The sequence below is a fragment of the Coregonus lavaretus genome (assembly GCF_964263955.1).
Source record: "Coregonus lavaretus genome assembly, chromosome: 28".
Classification (NCBI taxonomy): domain Eukaryota; kingdom Metazoa; phylum Chordata; class Actinopteri; order Salmoniformes; family Salmonidae; genus Coregonus; species Coregonus lavaretus.
The window spans coordinates 31110604-31130297 of NC_140015.1; the positions used below are offsets into that span (position 1 = coordinate 31110604).

The 19694-nt window shown below is 42.4% G+C and overlaps 1 protein-coding gene across 1 annotated transcript; it reads right to left on the bottom strand.

The window, feature by feature from the left end:
- Nucleotides 1-3125: 3125 nt before the first annotated feature.
- On the bottom strand, nt 3126-19668 carry LOC311104282 (nuclear pore complex protein Nup85-like). The gene is made up of 19 exons (XM_084146072.1): nt 19495-19668; nt 19111-19204; nt 18842-18998; nt 18563-18633; nt 18426-18469; nt 18130-18199; nt 17007-17128; nt 15675-15809; nt 15397-15519; nt 13858-13989; nt 11166-11272; nt 10856-10939; nt 10484-10549; nt 8453-8604; nt 8019-8136; nt 7463-7563; nt 6261-6412; nt 4721-4816; nt 3126-4252 (listed from the first exon to the last, which is right to left on the bottom strand). The coding sequence occupies exons 1-19, from the start codon at nt 19525-19527 to the stop codon at nt 4154-4156; spliced, it is 1956 nt and encodes a 651-aa protein (XP_084002198.1). The 5' UTR covers nt 19528-19668; the 3' UTR covers nt 3126-4153.
- Between the last annotated feature and the right edge of the window lie 26 nt (nt 19669-19694).

Genomic DNA, 19694 nt, shown 5'->3' on the forward strand with positions numbered 1-19694 from the left:
GAAAAGGAAATATAACTAAACTAATTATTATGACCAGACACTTATTTATTTATATATATATATATATATATATATATATATATATATATATATATATACACACACACATACAGTACCAGTCAAAGGTTTGGACACACCTACTCATTCAAGGGTTTTTATTGCCTTGGCGTGACCCTGGACAACACCCTGTCGTTCTCCGCTAACATCAAGGCGGTGACCCGATCCTGCAGGTTCATGCTCTACAACATTCGGAGAGTACGACCCTGCCTTACACAGGAAGCGGCACAGGTCCTAATCCAGGCACTTGTCATCTCCCGTCTGGATTACTGCAACTCGCTGTTGGCTGGGCTCCCTGCCTGTGCCATTAAACCCCTACAACTCATCCAGAATGCCGCAGCTCGTCTGGTGTTCAACCTTCCCAAGTTCTCTCACGTCACCCCCCTCCTCCGCACACTCCACTGGCTTCCAGTTGAAGCTCGCATCCGTTACAAGACCATGGTGCTTGCCTATGGAGCAGTGAGGGGAACGGCACCTCCGTACCTTCAGGCTCTGATCAGTCCCTACACCCAAACGAGGGCATTGCGTTCATCCACCTCTGGCCTGCTGGCTCCCCTTCCTCTGCGGAAGCATAGTTCCCGCTCAGCCCAGTCAAAACTGTTCGCTGCTCTGGCACCCCAATGGTGGAACAAGCTCCCTCACGACGCCAGGACAGCGGAGTCACTCACCACCTTCCGGAGACATTTGAAACCCCACCTCTTTAAGGAATAACTAGGATAGGATAAAGTAATCCTTCTAGCCCCCCCCCCCCCCCCCCCCCAAATAAAAAAAAATAAAAAAATAAAAATGTTGGAAAGTGGTTAACCCACTGGCTATAGGGTGAATGCACCAATTTGTAAGTCGCTCTGGATAAGAGCGTCTGCTAAATGACTTAAATGTAAATGTTAAATGTAATTTATTTTTACTATTTTCTACATTGTAGAATAATAGTGAAGACAAACTATGAAATAACACATATGGAATCATGTAGTAACTAAAAAAGTGTTAAACAAATCAAAATATATTTTATATTTGAGATTCTTCAAATAGCCACCCTTTGCCTTGATGACAGCTTTGCACACTCTTGGCATTCTCTCAACCAGCTTCACCTGGAATGCTTTTCCAACAGTCTTGAAGGAGTTCCCACATATGCTGAGCACTTGTTGGCTGCTTTTCCTTCACTCTGCGGTCCAACTCATCCCAAACCATCTCAATTTGGTTGAGGTTGGGGGATTGTGGAGGCCAGGTCATCTGATGCAGTACTACATCACTCTCATTGGTCAAATAGCCCTTACACTGCCTGGAGGTGTGTTTTGGGTCATTGTCCTGTTGAAAAACAAATGATAGTTCCACTAAGCACAAACCAGGTGGGATGGTGTATCGCTGTGGTAGCCATGCTGGTTAAGTGTGCCTTGAATTCTAAATAAATCACAGACAGTGTCACCAGCAAAGCACCTCCACACCATCACACCTCCTCCTCCATGCTTCACGGTGGGAACCACACATGCGGAGATCATCCGTTCACCTACTCTGCGTCTCACAAAGACATGGCGGTCGGAACCAAAAATCTCAAATTTGGACTCATCAGACCAAAGGACAGATTTCCACCGGTCTAATGTCCATTGCTCGTGTTTTTTGGCCCAAGCAAGTCTCTTCTTATTGGTGTCCTTTAGTAGTGGTTTCTTTGCAGCAATTCGACCATGAAGGCCTGATTCACACAGTCTCCTCTGAACAGTTGATGTTGAGATGTGTCTGTTACTTGAACTCTGTGAAGCATTTATTTGTGCTGCAATCTGAGGTGCAGTTAACTCTAATGAACTTATCCTCTGCAGCAGAGGTGACTCTGGGTCTTCCTTTCCTGTGGTGGTCCTCATGAGAGCCAGTTTCATCATAGCGCTTGATGGTTTTTGCGACTGCACTTGAAGAAACTTTCAAAGTTCTTGAAATGTCTTAAAGTAATAATGGACTGTCGTTTCTCTTTGCTTATTTGAGCTGTTCTTGCCATAATATGGACTTGGTCTTTTACCAAATAGGGCTATGTTCTGTTTAGCACCCCTACCATGTCACAACAACTGATTGGCTCAAACGCATTAAGGAGGAAAGAAATTCCACAAATTAACTTAACAAGGCACACCTGTTCATTGAAATGCATTCCAGGTGAAGCTGGTTGAGAGAATGCCAAGAGTGTGCAAAGCTGTCATCAAGTCAAAGTGTGGCTGCTTTGAAGAATCTCAAATATAAAATATTTTGATTTGTTTACATGATTTCATGTGTTATTTCATAGTTTTGATGTCTTCACTATTGTTCTACAATGTAGAAAATAGTAAAAATAAAGAAAAATCCTTGAATGAGTAGGTGTCCAAACTTTTGACTGGTACTGTATGTATGTATATATATATATATATATATCACAGCATTGTTAAATGCTTGTTTCTGATGGGCTAGAAGGGCATTCTAGAATGGACATTATTATTCAGAGCTTATAACTAGGAAAAATGATTGATTAGTCCTATAACTGGAATAGAACTTGGTGAAATCTGGGAATCTTATCCGGAGGACTTGCTAGCTAGTATGTTAGCTCAGACTTAAAACTTGAGTCAAGATACAGGAAGTTATGTTGATTAGATGTGGGTGCTAGCTAGCTGTTGACAAAGGCCTCGAACATGATTCCATCAGGTGTTTCAATATTTCTTCAGTGCATATCCAGTGATCATGCTTATTAGACATAATTGTGGTGATTATTATGACATTGTTTTTAAGTGAGGTATATTGTATTTCTCAATGATATTAGTTATTTAATGGGTTTGCTGGACCATCTTTAGGTCTTACCACAGACTAATATACAGCTACTATTTTGATGACTGGGTTTCCTAGCAACACTCTAATCAATATTGTGGTTACTCCTGGCATGTTTCTGTAAGTTGTGATCATAAATGCAAACCTTAGTTGGTTTAATGTACGGGTTCTTCTTATACTCCCTCTGATGCTTGCCATGGTGTTTTGGAGTTTTCGAAGTTGTCTGTCAGAGTTAAGATATCCGTTAGTCCTGAGTTTTAGGATGTGTAATATTATTTTCTCCATTGTCAGTATTGGAATTATGTATTGTTTTATTTATTTCAGTTTTAGTATTTCAGTGCATCACTGAATTGACCAAGCTTAACACTGACTGAAAGCGTAATCTGACACAAATTGGAACTAACACGGAGGAAGGTGAAACCAAGGAGTCAAAATCATTTCCAGTAATATTGAGCCCACAATAGGGCACTGATTTCATACTTCATCTATGGTGAAAGGTTGATTCGCTAACCTTCATCCTAACAGATTCAAAATGAATGGAAGGATGTGAGAATATGGTGGAAACTCCTAACCCATGCTTGCACTAATACATTGCTTTTAAATCCACAAGGATGAGTGAGCAAGTGAACACTTCGGGGAGGTTAGGGAATTGGAAAGCAGCCAGTTTGCCCCCTGTCCTCTCTCTGGTTGTCCCTGGCTTGTAGCATTGTGAGAGGCACAATAGCTCTGTACATAGGTGTACTTATCGTCTGTCAGATCGTCTCTAGTCAGAAGATGTGTAGAGGTCAATGTGATGTGTAAAGGTCTTGAAGGATGTTTTACGATTGTACATACTGTATTACATGTGCTATTTGTTTGCTGCATGGCGAATTAAAGTATTTCTTTTAAAGGATACTTTTGATCTGGTGTAATTTAGCTGATTGTAATCTTTTGTCTTTGTCGTTCTAACAAGTTGTTAAGGCATTGCTGTTCTATTCATACCTTAGGCATCAGCATAGGAATCAACTGTATGAACTAAAAAAGGCTGTTCTATTCATACCTTAGGCATCAGCATAGGAATCAACTGTATGAACTAAAAAAGGCTTGACAAGTTGACTTAAAGGTTTACTGTGAATGCGATCTCAGCGAATGTCAGGGAAATTGCCTTTAAAAAGGCACATTGTTGACAGCGCAGTGTGCTTGAATTTGAATCCCAGCCACAGTGTTCATGTCAAGCATTTCCACAGAATCAAAAAATGTCTTTATCAAATAGCACATTTTGATCAGATTTGGTTTATGTACAGTATAAAATGAAAAAGATAAGCGCTCGTCTAAGTGTTGGTCAAACTTCCACTGTCCCCTCCTTCACTATGGCCATGGCCAGGTTACGGGCTAGCGCTAGCCGCAGGAGCTCAATCTTGGTCGTCTCGATGTCCTCATCCTGAAAAAGCACAGGGAAACACATTTAATGGATCATCCTCAATGTTTTTAGTGATTCCATATTCAATAATGATGATGTAATAGTGCAGGTGGGCCTTCGTGCTTCAGCAAACAAAGGAAAGGAGGGCTGCTCAACAACGATAACAAAACCCATGACACGGGCTGACCAAGAATCTCCCAAAAGGACTCATTCAAGGTAGAAAGGAGTTGTAAAAAAATAAATAAAGCTTTTTTTTGTTGCGCGCTCGAACTGTTCCTTTCTGCCTTTAATTAGTCCTTTTGTCAAATTTTATTTGTAAGCCCTTCTCATAATTATATAATTCTTGATGTTAATGAAACCAACTGTCACTTTTCTGGCCCTGGGCTAAGCAACTGTAGAGATGAGAGCATATTATAAAAAAGGGTGTTAGGAGATTGAAAGGGAAACGGACATTAGATAGAGGGCAAGGGGGTGTGTGTAACCCATTACCTGCATGGGTCTGTCTGGGTTGGGAACACTCTTCCATGAGGTCAGCTCCTCTAGACAGAACATCAGCTCATGAGTTTGATCAGCAGAGAAAATCACCTACAAGAGGACAACACCAGAGTTTAGGCTTCTGACAGCTTCAAAAGGATGAAAAATGTATGCACTCACTAACTGTAAGTCGCTCTGGATAAGAGCGTCTGCTAAATGACTAAAATGTAAATGTGAATGTAAAAGGCTATTAGCCTGAAGAGGCACCATCTACAAAACCACCTGCCAAAGGTAAGAGCATATATTCAGAGGTACAGATCTGATGGGAATCAATAAGGTAAGGAGATCTTTTGATTATATATACACACACACACACACACACACATACACATACAGCTGTGGAAAACATTAAGAGACCACTGCAAATATTTCTTAAATCAGCATCTCTACATGTATGACAGCCATTCCATTCCAGTGTCTGTTGAATTCCAACACAGGCACACCTCATTCTACTGAATTAGGTACTGATTAGGTGATCACATGAACCAAATCTTATTTAACGTGGAAAAGTATAAAAAACACTACAAGGTCACCAATTAGAAGAAGAGACTTGCTTGGGCCAAAAAACATGAGCAATGGACATTAGACCGGTGGAAATCTGTCCAAATGTGAGATTTTTGGTTCCAACAGCCGTGTCTTTGTGAGACGCAGAGTAGGTGAACGGATGATCTCCACATGTGGTTCCCACCGTGAACCATGGAGGAGATGGTGTGGAGGTGCTTTGCTGGTGACACTGTCTGTGATTTATTTAGAATTCAAGGCACACTTAACCAGCATGGCTACCACAGCATTCTGCAGCGATACGCCATCCCATCTGGTTTGGGCTTACTGGGACTATAATTTGTTTTTCAACAGGACAATGACCCAACACACCTCCAGGCTGTGTAAGGGATATTTTACCAAGAAGGAGCATGATGGAGTGCTGCATCAGATGACCTGGCCTCCACAATCTCCCGAACTCAACCAAATTGAGATGGTTTGGGTTGAGTTGGACCGCAGAGTGAAGGAAAAGCAGCCAACAAGTGCTCAGCATATGTGGGAACTCCTTCAAGACTGTTGGAAAAGCATTCCAGGTGAAGTTGGTTGAGAGAATGCCAAGAGTGTGCAAAGCTGTCATCAAGGCAAAGGGTGGCTATTTGAAGAATCTCAAATATAAAATATATTTTGATTTGTTTAACACTTTTTTAGTTACTACATGATTCCATATGTGTTATTTCATAGTTTTGATGTCTTCACTATTATTCTACAATGTAGAAAATAGTAAAAAAAAAAAAAATGAGTAGGTGTTCTCTAACTTTTGACCGGTAGTGTATATATAAATAATATGACATTAATTTGCTTTAAGATTGCAAAGATGTCTTGCCATTCATATTTAGTTAGTAAACCAAAAAAAGGGAAATTCAATCTATGGAATATGCTATACACTACGTAAATACAAAAAAGTTAATTTCAATGTTAAGTCAAGGGTCGAAGTTAATGCTGTGGGCCAGCTGACCTCTTTCTGCTCCAGCAGGGGCAGGGCGTCGGTCAGCAGAGTCATCCAGAAGGAGCGGGGGGCGATCTTGGCCGTCATCAGAGAGAGGAGGAGCTTGGCGGCGTCCGAGAAACGCTTCTCGCCATACAGACGGTGGAACTCACGGTACTTCCCTGCAGACAACAGCATCACATTCATCAGGACAAAGCAAAAATAAATAAATAGCTACGGAAAGCGGTAATGAGCGTTTCTTATTGGACATATTCAGGTAGTCATCCTGTTTTCTTCCGTAAATGGTGCCTAATGAATATGAGCCAGGACAGGAGGGGAACAGACTGAACAAACAGATACAATCACATGATGCTCTCTCATTGGTATCATTGGTTACACAGACATAGTATGGCGTAAAATTAATATGCCACGGTTTCAAGTATTTAACACTGAGAAATGCACCAAAATCCGAGAAATGATGTGAGAACAATCAATCAAACATGATGCCAGATGGAACACCCAATATGGTCACTGTAGAATTGTTTAGAAAGATAATTCTCATTCTACTTGCTACAGCACTGGTATAACTTGTTTTGGCCTAAATGTAAATACACTGTGGTTCCACTTGAATGTTTAAGAATGAGATAACATTACATACATCATAGTCAATGAACAGTTAGTTCTGCCTTCATGAGTGACTAATTGTAAAGTGAGACATTACACTCACATGTTACATTTTCCCCAGCTGTAGGTTATCATCAGCTGTTACAGCAGCGTTAAGTCACAGACTGCAGCCTTATATGAACCACATTTCTCCTATGTGAGAGTAAATAATTTACTAGAAAGGCCAAAATACATTATGGGTCTGATCCAGTGTGTGTGGGGGCATGTGAGTGATATGTGGCTGACTGAATCTCAAGTTAACAAGCAACACCAAGCAGGGATCTACAGTGCAACCATTTTACTCACATATGCGCCTAAACATTTTGCTGTGCGACCTGGAATTTTAATTTAGGAGCACCAGTGTGCCTAGAAAAATGTACGATTCTAGCTTTATTACCTCAAATATTTTGATTTGTGCTCCTAAATTTCTTTGTGTGCGCCTATATTTTTCAACTTAGGCGCAAACGTGCTACTTGTATAAAAGGTCAGCATAGAGCCCTGCCAAGGACTGTTTGGTTGTGTGTGTACAGTGCTTCATGTCTGTGTATGTACATGTTTGCACCCCATACCTAGAAAAGTAAGCCTGTCACTGAGCAGCATGGCTGGGCCCAGGTTGTCAATCAGGTCCAGATCAGAGAAGGTCCCTTTGGCGCAGTAGTCCTGGAGAAACCTGAGATACAGACCACAGATATACCTAATTCTAGACCATAGAGATATATCTATAGACCACAGAGATATATCTATAGACCACAGAGATACTGTATACCTATATCTAGGATACAGACACAGACTGGGTTAAACCCAAAGAGAGAGCGAGAGAGACTACAGAATGGTCTGGTAGCTACTACTAGTGCTGTGGAAGCAGATGTCATGGGAGGACATCTTTCCTGCCCTTCTTGAAGTCATTACAGATCTAATACAGTGACTCCACTATGTAGCTTTCATCAACCCACTCATGTTAGATCAGTGGTTACATCAAGGAAAGGAGGAAGGCTTTTTCAAAGTTCTAAAGAACAGGCCGACGACTGTCCAGGAAAAAAACACAGCCTTCCATTAGGGCCCAGAGTTTTTCCTGAACAGGTCACATGGTCAGGATCAGTAAAAACTCCTGTAGACATACAGTACCTCTCTGATATGAGGGTGGCGAAGGCGGCATCTTTGGCTCTGATGCTCCAGGAGAGAGCTGAGCCCAGTCTGTTGTTCCTCAGGGCCTTCTTGGCCATGATCTTACAGATGCTCCTCACTGCAACACAGAGAGAGACATTATACCAAAGAGTTAGGGGGTGTTCTCCACAACAGGCATGACAAATCAGGGGATTTTGTATGTATTTTCCATGTGCATTTTAGTAAGTGTGCATGTTGAGACTAAGGGAGTGAGACTGAATGTGAGTCTCAGTGAGAGCTTCATGCATGAGAGTAAGATGGACAACTGTTTTGGAAAAGTGTGTGTGTGTGTGTGTGTGTGTGTGTGTGTGTGTGTGTGTGTGTGTGTGTGTGTGTGTGTGTGTGCATGTGAGTATGTGTGCGTACGTACATGTATGCATATGCATAATATCTACCTTGTTCAGGCATCTGCCTCTGCTCACAGATCCTGATCACCTTCAGGGCCTTGCGCTCCGTGTCCAGAGGAACACGCTCTATCTGTAGCTCCAGGTACACACGGCCAAACTCTGGACAGTGGTCAAAGTAGTCCACAGCCAGCTGCCACAGGCTGAGGACCAGAGAGACAGGAAATAGCTTGTTAATCATGCACAGCTTAACCAATCATCCAATAGGAGCAGCACTGGAGGAGGTCAAATAGGGGAAGAGACCTATACAGTGGGGAGAACAAGTATTTGATACACTGCCGATTTTGCAGGTTTTCCTACTTACAAAGCATGTAGAGGTCTGTAATTTTTATCATAGGTACACTTCAACTGTGAGAGACGGAATCTTGTATGATTTTTAAGTAATTAATTTGCATTTTATTGCATGACATAAGTATTTGATCACCTACCAACCAGTAAGAATTCCGGCTCTCACAGACCTGTTAGTTTTTCTTTAAGAAGCCCTCCTGTTCTCCACTCATTACCTGTATTAACGGCGCCTGTTTGAACTCATTACCTGTATAAAAGACACCTGTCCACACACTCAAACAAACAGACTCCAACCTCTCCACAATGGCCAAGACCAGAGAGCTGTGTAAGGACATCAGGGATAAAATTGTAGACCTGCACAAGGCTGGGATGGGCTACAGGGCAATAGGCAAGCAGCTTGGTGAGAAGGCAACAACTGTTGGCGCAATTATTAGAAAATGGAAGAAGTTCAAGATGACGGTCAATCACCCTCGGTCTGGGGCTCCATGCAAGATCTCACCTCGTGGGGCATCAATGATCATGAGGAAGGAGAGGGATCAGCCCAGAACTACACGGCAGGGCAGGACCTGGTCAATGACCTGAAGAGAGCTGGGACCACAGTCTCAAAGAAAACCATTAGTAACACACTACGCCGTCATGGATTAAAATCCTGCAGCGCACGCAAGGTCCCCCTGCTCAAGCCAGCGCATGTCCAGGCCCGTCTGAAGTTTGCCAATGACCATCTGGATGATCCAGAGGAGGAATGGGAGAAGGTCATGTGGTCTGATCAGACAAAAATAGAGCTTTTTGGTCTAAATTCCACTCGCCGTGTTTGGAGGAAGAAGAAGGATGAGTACAACCCCAAGAACACCATCCCAACCGTGAAGCATGGAGGTGGAAACATCATTCTTTGGGGATGCTATTCTGTAAAGGGGACAGGACGACCGCACCGTATTGAGGGGAGGATGGATGGGGCCATGTATCGCGAGATCTTGGCCAACAACCTCCTTCCCTCAGTAAGAGCATTGAAGATGGGTTGTGGCTGGGTCTTCCAGCATGACAACGACACGAAACACACAGCCAGGGCAACTAAGGAGTGGCTCCGTAAGAAGCATCTCAAGGTCCTGGAGTGGCCTAGCCAGTCTCCAGACCTGAACCCAATAGAAAATCTTTGGAGGGGGCTGAAAGTCCGTATTGCCCAGCGACAGCCCTGAAACCTGAAGGATCTGGAGAAGGTCTGTATGGAGGAGTGGGCCAAAATCCCTGCTGCAGTGTGTGCAAACCTGGTCAAGACCTACAGGAAACGTATGATCTCTGTAATTGCAAACAAAGGTTTCTGTACCAAATATTAAGTTCTGCTTTTCTGATGTATCAAATACTTATGTCATGCAATAAAATGCAAATTAATTACTTAAAAATCATACAATGTGATTTTCTGGATATTTGTTTTAGATTCCGTCTCTCGCAGTTGAAGTGTAACTATGATAAAAATTACAGACCTCTACATGCTTTGTAAGTAGGAAAACCTGCAAAATCGGCAGTGTATCAAATACTTGTTCTCCCCACTGTATGTCTAGCCGACAACACTTCTCTTTCTATGAAAGATAACTGCTGGACACAGTGTATCTGCATGTGTAGTTTTGCAGACGTGATAGTGTATGTGGGAGTTATCTATTAGAAAAACAGAGACATGTTGGCACTGGGAGTTATGCATATAGTCAAATCTATACTAACCAGAAGAGTGGTCTGTCTCACCTGTGATGGGTGAACAGTCCTGAGGCGTATTCCAGCAGTAGAAACTCCCTCAGGTTGGAGCCAAAACTAATCGACACAAACAGAGAACACATGTTATTATGATCAACGCTGATGAAGTCTGCCACCGAAACGCCTCCGTTTGCTCTGACCTCAGCTGCTAAAAAAATACATTAAAATATTTCAGTGAGTATGGGTTCTTCCTTTATTCAAGTGTATGCCTTTTGAATCCGGTTATTACAAACATTTGAGCTGAACACGCCAATTTCTCTTTCTATGATTATGATCAATGTTACCATTGGAACAATATTGAAAGCTTGTATCATTTGGCAGTTAATGTTAACCCTTTGTGGGACAGTGGTGTGCTTAGCTTACTGTAGGTTGTGAGACTGGAGCAGTTTACAGTGGTCCAGCAGGTCAGTCAGATGCCCTACAAACCACCAGTTGTTGAGAGCAATGCTGGAAAGCACAAATAACATGTCATAAATATCACAACATATGAAACTGAACAGTAGTTTACATGAGGAGAGACAGAGGGAAAATCACATTGTGTGTCTAGCCCCCACATTTATTTCCTCTTATCCCCATTAGCAGTTACTGTTACCTTAGCAACAACGCAGCTACTCTTCCTGGGTTCATTACTATGGTTTCTGTATTTCTATGGTCAACAGACGCTCCTCCTCACCTGCAGTCCTTGATGACCTGGTGGATGTCAAACTCAAAGGCTGCCAGCAGGATGCTGTCCAGGGGCTCTGGGACACTCCTCGTGTCCAGGAACATGTGCATGCTCGACTGGAACACACACATAGGACAGGACACTTACTCATAGTGTTGTGTTAAGTCCCAGAGCATACTAGTGCTACTCTGTATCATGTATAGTGTAGTACTAAGTACCAGTGCGTAGTAGTAAGTACCAGTGCGTAGTAGAAAGTACCAGTGCGTAGTAGAAAGTACCAGTGCGTAGTAGAAAGTACCAGTGCGTAGTAGAAAGTACCAGTGCGTAGTAGAAAGTACCAGTGCGTAGTAGAAAGTACCAGTGCGTAGTAGAATGTACCAGTGCGTAGTAGAATGTACCAGTGCGTAGTAGAATGTACCAGTGCGTAGTAGAAAGTACCAGTGCGTAGTAGAAAGTACCAGTGCGTAGTAGTAAGTACCAGTGCGTAGTAGAAAGTACCAGTGCGTAGTAGTAAGTACCAATGTGTAGTAGTAAGTGTATAGTGTAGTAGTAAGTACCAGTTCGTAGTAGTAAGTGTATAGTGTAGTAGTAAGTACCAGTGTGTAGTAGTAAGTACCAGTGCGTAGTAGTAAGTACCATTTACATTTATGTCATTTAGCAGACGCTCTTATCCAGAGCGACTTACAAATTGGTGCATTCACCTTATGATAGCCAGTGGGACAACCACTTTACAATTTTTAAAAATATATATTTTTCTAATTTTTAGAGTATATTTTTAATTTTAATTTGATATATATATATATATATATATATATATATATATATATATATATATATGTTTTTTTTGTGGGGGTGGGAAGAAGGATTACTTTTATACTATCCCAGGTATTCCTTAAAGAGGTACAGTGAGGGAAAAAAGTATTTGATCCCCTGCTGATTTTGTACATTTTCCCACTGACAAAGAAATGATCAGTCTATAATTTTAATGGTAGGTTTATTTGAACAGTGAGAGACAGAATAACAACAAAAAAATCCAGAAAAACACATGTCAAAAATGTATAAATTGATTTGCATTTTAAATGAGGGAAATAAGTATTTGACCCCCTCTCAATCAGAAAGATTTCTGTCTCCCAGGTGTCTTTTATACAGGTACGGAGCTGAGATTAGGAGCACACTCTTAAAGGGAGTGCTTCTAATCTCAGTTTGTTACCTGTATAAAAGACACCTGTCCACAGAAGCAATCAATCAATCAGATTCCAAACTCTCCACCATGGCCAAGACCAAAGAGCTCTCCAAGGATGTCAGGGACAAGATTGTAGACCTACACAAGGCTGGAATGGGCTACAAGACCATCGCCAAGCTGCTTGGTGAGAAGGTGACAACAGTTGGTGCGATTATTCGCAAATGGAAGAAACACAAAAGAACTCTCAATCTCCCTCGTCCTGGGGCTCCATGCAAGATCTCACCTCGTGGAGTTGCAATGATCATGAGAACGGTGAGGAATCAGCTCAGAACTATACGGGAGGATCTTGTCAATGATCTCAAGGCAGCTGGGACCATAGTCACCAAGAAAACAATTGGTAACACACTACGCCGTGAAGAACTGAAATCCTGCAGCGCCTGCAAGGTCAAGAAAAGCACATATACAGGCCCGTCTGAAGTTTGCCAATGAACATCTGAATGAACATCTGAATGATTCAGCGGAGAACAGGGTGAAAGTGTTGTGGTCAGATGAGACCAAAATCGAGCTCTTTGCCATCAACTCAACTCGCCATGTTTGGAGGAGGAGGAATGCTGCCTATTACCCTAAGAACACCATCCACACCGTCAAACATGGAGGTGGAAACATTATGCTTTGGGGGTGTTTTTCTGCTAAGGGGACAGGACAACTTCACCGCATCAAAGGGACGATGGACGGGGCCATGTACCGTCAAATCTTGGGTGAGAACCTCCTTCCCTCAGCCAGGGCATTGAAAATGGGTCGTGGATGGGTATTCCAGCATGACAATGACCCAAAACACACAGCCAAGGCAACAAAGGACTGGCTCAAGAAGAAGCACATTAAGGTCCTGGAGTGGCCTAGCCAGTCTCCAGACCTTAATCCCATAGAAAATCTGTGGATGGAGCTGAAGGTTCGAGTTGCCAAACGTCAGGCTCGAAACCTTAATGACTTGGAGAAGATCTGCAAAGAGGAGTGGGACAAAATCCCTCCTGAGATGTGTGCAAACCTGGTGGCCAACTACAAGAAACGTCTGACCTCTGTGACTGCTAACAAGGGTTTTGCCACCAAGTACTAAGTCATGTTTTGCAGAGGGGTCAAATACTTATTTCCCTCATTAAAATGCAAATCAATTTATAACATTTTTGACATGTGTTTTTCTGGATTGTTTTGTTGTTATTCTGTCTCTCACTGTTCAAATAAACATACCATTAAAATTATAGACTGATCATGTCTTTGTCAGTGGGCAAACGTACAAAATCAGCAGGGGATCAAATACTTATTTCCCTCACTGTAGGTAGTACCAGTGTGTAGTAGTAAGTACCAGTGTGTAGTAGTAAGTGTATAGTGTAGTAGTAAGTACCAGTTTGTAGTAGTAAGTACCAGTGCGTAGTAGTAAGTACCTGTGCGTAGTAGTAAGTACCTGTGCGTAGTAGTAAGTACCTGTGCGCAGTAGTAAGTGTGTAGTGTAGTAGTAAGTACCTGTGCGTAGTAGTGCAGCTCTGTGGGCTTGACAGTGGGGTGGGAGAACAGCAGTCTGGTGACCAGGAAGTGATACCAGGTACTCAGCAGCTCCTTGTGCTCCAGGAGAACATCCTCATCACCAACCAGGATCTACATGGATAATTAGGAGGGTATGGACAAACCATGGATGGATAATTAGGAGGGTATGGATAAACCATGGATGGATAATTAGGAGGGTATGGATAAACCATGGATGGATAATTAGGAGGGTATGGACAAACCATGGATGGATAATTAGGAGGGTATGGATAAACCATGGATGGATAATTAGGAGGGTATGGATAAACCATGGATGGATAATTAGGAGGGTATGGACAAACCATGGATGGATAATAAGGAGGGTATGGATAAACCATGGATGGATAATAAGGAGGGCATGGATAAACCATGGATGGATAATAAGGAGGGTATGGATAAACCATGAATGGATAATTAGGAGGGTATGGATAAACCATGGATGGATAATAAGGAGGGTATGGATAAACCATGGATGGATAATAAGGAGGGTATGGATAAACCATGGATGGATAATAAGGAGGGTATGGATAAACCATGGATGGATAATAAGGAGGGTATGGATAAACCATGGATGGATAATAAGGAGGGCATGGATAAACCATGGATGGATAATTAGGAGGGTATGGACAAACCATGGATGGATAATTAGGAGGGTATGGACAAACCATAGATGGATGAATGAATGGATCAACAGGTGGAACATATGGATAGCAGATGGAAGAGACAGATAGCACCAACAAGACAGATCATTTTGGCTCCTTTACAGTTCACGCTCACACAGATGCAGGTACAGAGCCAAAGCATGGACTCTAAATGTACAGAGCGAGTGCCCTTTGGCTAAGGTACACATTGTATACTACAGGTACCTACACTGAGTGTACAAAACATTAGGCTCTTTCCATGACATAGACTGACCAGGTGAGAGCTATGATCCCTTATTGATGTCACCTGGTAAATCCACTTCAGTCAGTGTAGATGAAGGGGAGGAAACAGGTTAAAGAAGGATTTTTAAGCCTTGAGACAATTAAGACATGGATTGTGTATGTGTGCCATTCAGAGGGTGAATGGGCAAGACAAAAGATTTAAGTGCCTTTGAACGGGGTATGGTAGTAGGTGCCAGGCGCACCGGTTTGAGTGTGTCAAGAACTGCAACGCTGCTTGGTTTTTCACACTCAACAGTTTCCCGTGTGTATCAAGAATGGTCCACCACCCAAAGGACATCCAACCAACTTGACACAACTGTGGGAAGCATTGGAGTCAACATGGGCCAGCACCCCTGTGGAATGCTTTGGACACCTTGTAGAGTCCATGCCCCAACGAATTGAGACTGTTCTGAGGGCAAAAGGGGGTGCAACTCAATATTATGACGATGTCCCTAATGTTTTGTACATTCAGTGTATACCTGTTACCTAGCTCTACTGATCACCACACAGATGCAGGTATAGTGTGCCAGGGCAGGTATTGGGCTCTGCCACTGACCTTACAGATAACCTCCAGGTGGGGGTTGCTGGCGAAGGACTGGTCCTGGAGACAGCGGTCTACCTCCTCGCGCCAGTGTCTCCACTTTACATCAAACTCTGTCAGGGTCTGAGTCTCACCAGGCTACAGTAGGATGTCACAGAGGAGAGAGGTAGAGTTACAACCATAGATATACATATAATATGTTCTATATAATATACGTGTTCTACTTGATTCTGTGGTTAAAACTGGGTGCTGTTCAGGAGGTTGAAACGTTCAGATAGAAATGCATTATGTACATTGAAGATGGGCATCTTCATGAGCAGGTTGTCCAGCAGTTTGAACATGGCCCTGGCTGCAGGCTGCAGAGCTGCCTGTTTCACCAGGACCTGCCTGGCCTCGTCCATCCGGCCCTGCAGCACGTAGCTGATCACCTGGAGACACACAGAGGGGACAGTGTGGTTCAATAGGGGAGAAAGAATATCTGCATAGACTAGTACACAAATAAACATATATTTTACATTACATTTTAGTCATTTAGCAGATGCTCTTATCCAGAGCGACTTACAGTTAGTGAGTGCATACATTTTCATACTGGCCCCCCGAGGGAATTGAACCCACAACCCTGGCGTTGCAAGCGCCATGCTCTACCAACTGAGCTACCAACATTGTACACATAAATAGCAGTTATTACACAATAGACATAAGTTATAAGAGTTAAACTGGGCAAAGAAAGTCTGCACAGATAAAATACATAGTATATCAATGACAGTTTATTTCAACCACATTGGAAGCAATCATGGAGATCAAGTCCATCCATTTGAAGGCAATTTCACCTCAAAATTCCACTAGAGATCTTGAGGTTCCACTAAAGACGTTTTGATCAAACAGGGCTCTACACTGACAATTTTTTTTTTTACAAGGAGCACATGTGTTCGTAAGTAGAAAAATTTAGGAGAACACAAAGAAATTAAGGAGCACAATGAAAGTATTTGAGGAAGTGTTTTTATGATAAGAAATTAATAAAAGTGAATGAATAAAACGTTTTTTGGAGTGTTCCATGCTCAATCAATTACAGTGTACCCACAAATATTTGAGTAATTTAGGTGAGACAACAATGTTCAGCTGCCCCTTTGAGATTCTCCAACGTGTCTCTTCGCTAGCAGTTGAGCAAACTCTAACATTGAAAAACCACATAGCGTTTGAACAAAACTATGTAAATAGCCACTTTAGTAGACTTTCAGGTGAAATCAACGAACTTCTACGCTGTGCGCTTCAAAATATGTATCTTTCAGCACTTCACTCACAGTGCGCCCCAGGCACTGTTGCTGCTCGAGGTGGGAAAGCTATATGGGATTCGTAGTTCTTTGTGTGATTAGCTACCAGCTATGAAACAAAAACGGCAGAAATACTTTGAAAATAGCTACGGCAGCAATTTGTTCACTATAAATCACATGCTCATACATTACTTTTGCAGTTCGCACACATCTATTTATAGGCGCATTTGTGAGTAAAATGGTCGCACTGTAGAGCCCGGTCAAAGACAAAATCGGTGTGACGTATGTGCGCACTGTGCCAATAAAAGTTTTAAAAGGCAGACAGAGACAGGAGAGGGGTGTATGTGTACGTACCACATCCCAGTAGGCCTGGTGCTCTGCGGGGCTCTCACTCGCAAGCACCTCCCTGGCCTTCTCATCCACGTCAGCCTTGTGCAGCCTCACCCAGTCGAGCAGGTGGAGCAGCAGGGAGCCAGCTGGAGGGTCACATACAAAAAACAGGGTGCAGAAAATATTATGTTCTGTTCACACCACAGAGATTGATGACTCATCATGGATATAACCCCTTTTAGCATGGACATTGCCATTGAGGGCTTCCACCATTTAAAAGTAGTCAACAGGGTGGGGATTCATACGAGTTGGGACAGGGGTCGCGTTAGCTTTCAAAACGCAGACCATAAAAAAATATATATGTTTTAAACCATTTTACCTGCATTTCATATTGAAAGTCAACAGTGTTTTTTGGCTTCAATGGAGTGATCAGGGGCTTGCAAGTGTAGTTTTTCTTTACACAAAATACATTAGTGCAACACATTCACCAGAAAAACATTTTCATCAGATGACAACAGAAGTGCAACGCTATTTGGCTAGCAGCCAGACATAAGTAAATTAGCTTACAATGAAAAAGCAAGGTATTTTTTGCTAAAACTATGCATGGCCATCATATTTCTAATGTTTATGTTTAGCTTGCATTTTAACTTGCTACTGGAGAAAAACTACACTGGAGGAAAGTACCGGAGAAAAGTAGCCTACACATCAGTCTGAGCGCCGATGATCCAATGACGAGAGCAAATATGTTTCATCTGAGTGGAGAAGTGGAACTGAAGCACCTTTTACAATCATGATTTGGAGCAAACCCTGACTGATGCTGAGCAGAATTTACAATAAGAAGCATTTTAGATCTGCGTTTACAAAACGCAGCACAATTTTTTCCTGCGTTTTATATTTCCCCTTCTGTGTGAAAAATGCAGAATCCTGCGTTAACGTGACCCCTGTGGGAGCAATCAGCCAATGAAAAAGAAGAAAATGTACTACTTTAAAATGGAGTTCGCCTCAATGGCGCTGACCCTGCTGTCACAGACGCTGTAATGGCACAGATACAAAGATGAGTCTTCTATCTAGCTCTATGGTTCACACCTAGAGGATGCTTCTGTGTCCAAAGCAACGTCACAGTTGACACACAAAATATAGACGCTACCTGGAGCTGCATCGATGAACAACACTTCACAAAGGTTCCAGATCAGCTCTACTGCCAGCAGGATTGACACCTGTCATGAAAAACAGGAGAGAAGAGTCGTGCCAAGGGAATCACAATGACAGTCTATGAGTTGTATAACATCACAAAAGTGTTCATCTTCATCTTCGATTCAGGATACTTTTTTCTCACGTTTGCTGATTAAATGTTATTCAAAGTTATATTACTTCGGTTATGTTCTCTTGACATGAGAGTAAGTGGTTAGTCTGGATCTGAATAGGTGCAGACAAGTACTCTACCTGATTTCCATACTGTGTAGCCAACGCTGCATCTTGTGTAGAAACTGCAAAGTGAGGGGAAATAGCATGCTACTTAAGTCTGTCTATGAACTGCATAGTTAAACATTTGATTGTTGAAATGTTGCCATATACTATACCTGCGACTTGCTGGAGTTCCTCCATGCATGCTCGAATCACAGACCTGTAGTTCTTGCTAATACTGACGAACCTGAATAAATACGTGAAATTGATAAATGCTTAGCAATTAGAGTGTACCTATTACAATGCAAAACCTTTTGATTACTATGAGATCAAGTCACACACATCACCACTGTTTGGTTATATTTAGAATCAGGAGTTTTTCCTAACCACATGACAAAGGAAAACTAAGAGCCCTAGTTTGAATTAAAAAAGAAAGTAGCCTATCCCAGCCTTACTGGGGTTTCTTGTTCTTGCTGGGCAGATCCTCTCTGATCCTCTGCAGACCAACAAAGATGTGATGGGACTCATTGAAGAGTTTACGCAAAATAGGGGAATAGATGTCCTCATCTTTCCTGACCTCATGGACGAAGGGACAACCCCCTGCAGATCCACCTGAAGAGATGCACAGGGAGAGTGAGTTAGTTAGAGAGGAGGATGCTTTGTACTTTGACATGATTTGAGTCATGGCTTTACTGCCAAGTTATATGTTCAACTCTCATTCTACCTGATGCTTTGTAAATGGTCTCATAAACCAGGATATCTCCAGGACCCCACACAAATCCCAAGTGTTTTTGGTTGCTGTCGATCCCAGGGATAGGCTGAAAGCGAGAAAAGTCTCGTTAGTTTATGTTGACCTAGCTAGGTAGTTAACCGTCTAGAGATTATTCTGCCTTTCTGCCAGTACCTTTCAACCCACTGAAACCAGTCATCGCAAATGACAATTCAACATTGTGCAGTGCTGCCAGTATTATTGTGGACACTTGAGCTCAGAGACGTTTGAATGAATTGTTAGCGAACTAACGTTAGCTAGCTAGCTAACTAACTGCATACTATAGCCTGCCCTGGACACATTTTGATTCCACAAAAACAGAGCACGAGCGGTACTTACAGTAGTTGTCGGCTCCACATCTACCTCCTCCATTACCACCCACTTTAATCAAATCAATAAGGCGAATCAATAAATATAACTTAGTGCACTAGCGATATAAATACTGACATTTCAAATAATATAATACAGAAATTAGGCGCCTCAACCATTCAGCGGAAGGACCCCAAAGCGTGCGCATGTCTGACGTCATAGGGTAATTC

Bases quoted from the DNA above. Each gene is read 5' to 3' on its own strand.
- LOC311104282 (XM_084146072.1), bottom strand. From the start codon at position 19,527: ATGGAGGAGGTAGATGTGGAGCCGACAACTACT. The intron at 15,810-17,006 runs GTACGTACACAT...GTGTGTCTCCAG, and splicing joins ACCAGGCCTACTGGGATGTG to GTGATCAGCTACGTGCTGCA. The intron at 4,817-6,260 runs GTCAGCTGGCCC...GTCCTCTTGTAG, and splicing joins CCCTGCTGGAGCAGAAAGAG to GTGATTTTCTCTGCTGATCA.